Source organism: Myotis davidii, unplaced genomic scaffold, assembly GCF_000327345.1.
Source record: "Myotis davidii unplaced genomic scaffold, ASM32734v1 scaffold167, whole genome shotgun sequence".
Classification (NCBI taxonomy): domain Eukaryota; kingdom Metazoa; phylum Chordata; class Mammalia; order Chiroptera; family Vespertilionidae; genus Myotis; species Myotis davidii.
Window position 1 is genome coordinate 1430702 of NW_006300048.1, and position 5255 is coordinate 1435956.

At 57.8% G+C, this 5255-nt stretch overlaps 1 protein-coding gene across 1 annotated transcript in view; it reads right to left on the minus strand.

Moving 5' to 3' along the window:
• PGC (progastricsin (pepsinogen C)) overlaps positions 1 to 2134 on the minus strand; it is an 8102-nt gene extending 5968 nt beyond the window's left edge. The window contains exons 1-2 of the mRNA XM_006776329.1: positions 2027 to 2134; positions 531 to 681 (exon numbers count right to left, since the gene is read on the minus strand). Coding sequence (XP_006776392.1) covers positions 531 to 681; positions 2027 to 2085 — 210 coding nt within the window. The 5' untranslated portion in view covers positions 2086 to 2134. The remainder of the gene's footprint in view (positions 1 to 530; positions 682 to 2026) is intronic.
• Between the last annotated feature and the right edge of the window lie 3121 nt (positions 2135 to 5255).

Here is a 5255-nt window from a genome sequence, read left to right on the forward strand (position 1 = left end):
GTTAGCTCTGGAGGGACCCGAGGCCCGTGTCCTCCATGGGCAGAGCAGGGAGGGACCAGCCCCTGCCCAGAAGCCCGCCCCAGAAGCAGGGCTGGGCCTCTAGCAGGCCCTTCTCCTTCATGGTCTCACGGATGGACTTGAACCTCTTAGGGGGACTGTGTGTCAGCAGGTCCTCCCTCTTCCCCACAGCGCCTCCCATCAATCGCCCCAGCCTGGCTCACCCGCCCTCCATCTCTAACTAAAGACCTCGGTCTCCCTGCCACTCTGTACCCACGTCTGTCGCTTGTGTGCGCCTGTGTGTTTCCCTTTCTCTGTTTCTCTCTGTCTCTCCGTCTCTTTCTCCCTCTGCTTCTCTCTTTCTCCCCCTCTCCTTGCCCGACCCTCAGCCAGTGCCTGCCCAGGGCCCCAGGGCGGCTGCCGGTCTCTGTGACCCAGCTGCCAGCTCGGAGGGTGCAGCTCAGGGCTCGGGCCTTCCCTTTGGCCTTTGGCAGCAGGGAGAGGGCTACCACCCCTGGGAGGTGGGGACTCACATCCATGTAGGCCATGGGCTCGTAGTCCACGCTGAAGTCACCAAATCTGAACTTCTGAGCAGGGTCGTGCTTGTGGGTCCGCAGGAACTCCTCTAGCAGGCCCTTCTCCTTCATGGTCTCACGGATGGACTTGAACTTCTTCAGGGGGACTCTGCAGAAGGCCTGTGCGTCAGCAGGTCCTCCCTCTTCCCTACAGCGCCTCCCGTCAATCGCCCCGCCTCGCTCACCCACCTCTATCGCCAACTACAGACCTCGGTCCCCCTGCCACTCTGTACCGTGTCTGTCGCTTGTGCGTATCTGTGTGTTTCCCTTTCTCTGGTTCTGTTCCTCTCTGTCTCTCGTCTCTTTCTCCCTCTGCTTCTCTCTTTCTCCCCCTCTCCTTCCCCTTCTTTCAAAACTCCTCTCAGGACTTGCTCCAAGGTTCAGGAAACAATGACCTTCCCCCGGGATGCTCCCTCCCCATCCCCAGGGTCCCCATCCCACCCGGCCCTCTGCTCTCAGATTCCCATAAATTCCTTCCCAGGAAGGGGAGAGGGATCCAGGCATCACTCTTTGCAGGATATGTGCATTTTAAAAAGGTTTCCTGATGGCAAACTTCACCCCAAGAGAGTCCCCTCCTGTGGCAGCCCTCAGGCACCTGGCACCAGCTGGGTGTGACAGGCTGCAGGTGCAGGGGCACCGCACGAGGCTGGCACTGAGAAGGCAGGGTCCTGGCACGGCCCTGCTGCTAGATGTCTGCCTAGCACATGGGGAAAGGGCCTGGTGCTTGGAGCCAGAGCAGCTCTGGAATCGGGACTCGGGAATCATGGGTTTCTTCCCATGTCACCCTGGTTTTCCTCCCAGGCCTGCCTGGGGAGCGTCTGTGGGCCACCCCACCCCATCAAAAAAAAACTGCTTCTTTCATTTCTCTCCTGTCTCAGTCCCCATTCCCTCAGGACCCTGCGTTCTCCAGAGATTCCCTGCTGACCCCTTCACGTTGAGCTGACAGCTTCTCTAACCACCTCTACGGGCCTGGCCTGCCTGTTACAGGAGCACCCCCTCTTCACCCAGGGAATCCGCCGGCCCAGCCCCGTGACGCCCAGAGACCCTGCCCGCCCTCCCTTTCTCCTGACGCCTCAGCATAGAGAGGTCACTGTTGCTTATGTTTCCGCTTAGACGATGGTGCCACCCGCCCAGTAAGTTTGGGCCTTCCGGAAGATTCAGCAAATGCCTCCCCCTCCAGAGATCACTGTTCCTTTCTGTGGGAGGAGCCACAGCGCTGTCTAGGGCTGCTCGGGCAGTGTCACCCCTCCTCTCGGTCCCAGCCCATCTTTTCTGCCTTTGACTGAAGTTCCCTGAAGGCAGAGGCTGCACCTCCTCCCACCTGTGACTCCCGTCCTGCCCCGGCAGAGATTCTGGAGCCAAAGCAGCTGGGGTGTCCCCTGACCAGGCCACGCCTCACGGGGGGCCCATCTCCCACCCGGGCTCCTGCACCAGCAGCCAGGCCCCAAACTCACTTGACCACCGCGGCCTCCAGGAGCTGGAGGCAGAGCAAGGCCGCCACTATCCGCTTCATGGTGCCGGTTCCCAACTGGCCGCAGAGCAAAGGCCACTCCGAGTCGGGCACTTGCAGTCAAGTGAAGGCCTGAGCCCTCCTTCGCCCTTTATACCCCCGGATCCAGGGCAGCCCCTGCCCCCTGCCCTGGGCAAACATGACCTCAGTCCCTGTGTACCCCACGCTCCGCGTACCAATTGTTCCTGTGTGTTTTCCCTGGCGAGGGTGGCCACAAAGCACTTCATCTTATTGACTTTTTAACACAAGTATGCGGCCAGGAGGTAGGAGCAGCGATAAGAGCTGGAGTGGCACAGGTGACTTCTTGTGCGGGAACCAGAGGCGGGATGTGAGCGTTTGGCATGAGGGCCGGAGACAGGTAGAGCCGGAGTGGCGGCCATGGGACCCACGGTGCCTTTCTCATCCCCGGCCACTACTGACATTTTAGAACAAATAATTCTTTGTTGTGGGCACTGCCTGGTGTGTTATAGGATGTGTAGCAGCATCCCTGGTCTCTACCCACTAGATGCCAGCAGTAGTCCCTTGTGGTAGCAACCAAAAATGTGCCCAGGCATGGCCAAATATCCCCTGAGGGGCCACAATTATTGAGAATGTTGGTTTATAGGTGATAGGCTTGGAGGCCTCACTCAAGTCCTGCTTCCCATCACCCCCAAGCCCTTGGGCTGCAGTTTGGGATGTCTGGGGGATGGTGGGGCCAGTGAGTAGGATGATGGTAATGGTCACAGTGCGGTGCGAGTGGTCCTATGGCAATGATGGCGGTACCGTTAGCCCTGATGCAGGTGGTGGGCTGGGATGCCAATGGCTGAAGTCAGAGCTCTTTGGGGCGGCTTTGATGGCTTTCAAGGTCAAATGGGGCATTAATTCAGCAAGTTCTCATGACACACTCATCATGTAAGCTGAGCTGGCTTCTGGCTGTGCCGCTTGAACTATCTGGAACACGAGGGGCCCGGGGCAGGTCCCCGAGAGGGGACATGCTTGCTCTTGCTTCTTTCCTTCATGGTCTCTCTTCTCCAGCCCCACTGCAACCCCAGCTCTGTTTTTATTTTTCCTGAAATGTCGTGTCTTCCTTACCCTCCTCCAAGCCCTTGTCGGCCCTTTCTCCTGCCCCAAAGTCTGCTCTAAGCTGTGCCTCTATCCCGCATCTCCAGGTCCTACCTGCTCCCCAACTACTGCTTCTCATTGCCTGAGGTGACCCAGAGCTGGCCCGAGCCTACTAACCTGGCACAGGAGAGCTCCCCATTTTGGGGTGAGTGGAAAAAAAGTTCCCACGCCAGTGCCCTCTCTGCCACCTGGTACCCCACACTCAGGGCTCCAAACAGATTTGTTAGGCCCTCAAGCCCCAGGCGGAAGGCCAAAGCAGGCCTGCCAAACACCAATTTAACCAGCCAGTGGGGGATTTTCCACTCTGGCCACCACCACCCACTGCCCAGCCAGGGCCCTGGAGCCTCCCCAGCCCTGTGATGGGGGAGGGGAGGGAGGCAGACACTAGAGGTCTGCCCAGGTCTGGACAGACAGGAGCCCTGACTGTCACAAGGCCAGATCAGCTCCCATTCCTCCATGTAGTACCTTTTGAGCACCCCTAATGCATCAGGCCAGGGCATCTGCCTGGCTGCCAGGCTTTGGGGGTCTGCAGCCCCTGCCTACCCCACCTGATCTGACAGCTCAGTTTCCTCAGCATCCGCATTCATCTCAAACCCTGGTCTGCCCCTGGCCTGCCCTCCACCACCCAATCCCCAGTACCTAGAAAGTCCACCCTTTCCCTCCCCTTTGAATGTGTCCAAACTCTGCCCATCCTTCAAGGCCTCAGCTCCTGGATCCAGGATGTACAGAGTCTGAGGACACCATAGCAGTCATCCAGGGTCACCCCCTACCTAGGACAGGAGCCCCAGGAAGCCGGATGCACTGGTTCCTGTCCAAGTTCATGTTCTGCCCCTGAACACTGCTCACCGGCTGTGCTCTCCCCTTGGACTGGATCTCGCACTGACTACGGCCAGTCTCTGGTTTCCTGGGTATGTTTTCTCTCGCCATAGACTGCAAGCTCCCAGAGGGCAGAGTCTGCAGCTCCTACCTCCCTGCACCTGGCCCCAAGCTCAGGAAATCCTGAACAGTAGGTGGAGCCATGGAATAGTTCCCAATGGGCCTTGGTTCTATCTCCCACACCCCATTAACCCAGTGCCCGAATGTCCACCCCACGCTCCAAAGGGAACTTGTTAAAATCCAGGCCCTGGGACCCTCTCACAGTGATGGTCTCCCAGAAAAGAGGCATTCTCTCATCACCCTCTGGTTTCATCTGCCTCTAACTCATCAAAGGCCTTTCCCTGGCTAACTATGTAGAGTCCAAACTCATCACCCTGGCCTTCATGGCACGCTCAGTCTGCCCCCTTCCGATGCTGCCATTCTCATCTCAACCTGCTGACCCGCAGATACTCATCGTGACCTCCTGGTTCCTGCCGAGGGGGCCTGTTACCTTCCAACCCCCGTGCCTTCATCCATGCTGTGCTCTCTGTCCGGACCGCCCTTCCCATGCATCTCCACCTGCAGACCTTCTCCTCCAAGACCCACTACAGTGTCACGGTCTTCTCTACTGGCCCACCTACGCTCACACTGGCCCGGCTGTGGAGGACATGGCTCCTTCTCCCTTACAGGATTTATTTCATACCTCCTTCTTGCCCCACATTCTACAACTTGTAACTGAAAGAATAGGTCTCTTCCAGCACATGGCTCCTAAACAGCTCATTCCTCTTTCAGAGTGTCTACAAAAGTGACACTGGCTACTGGGGATGTGTCAAGAGATGGCAACTACATAGCATGCACGCTGCCACTGCTAATCCCTCACCCATGGCTGACATACCTAATCAAATATATCACTCTTCTTCACAGTGTACAGACACGGCCTTAGGATCTTTCCCAATCTAGTGCTCCATGCATTTTTAATCAATCTTACACACACATACACACACACACACACACACACACACACACACACACATTAGAGGCCTGGTGCAGAAATTGGTGCACCAGTGGGGTCCCTAGGCCTGGCCTGCAGGATTGGGCCGAAACCGGTTCTCCGACATCTGCCAAGGGGTTGGACCAAGGGACCCCACCGATGCATGATTGGGGCCAGGGAGGGATGCGAGAGTTTGGCCAGTTGAGGAGGGACCGTGGGAGGGCTG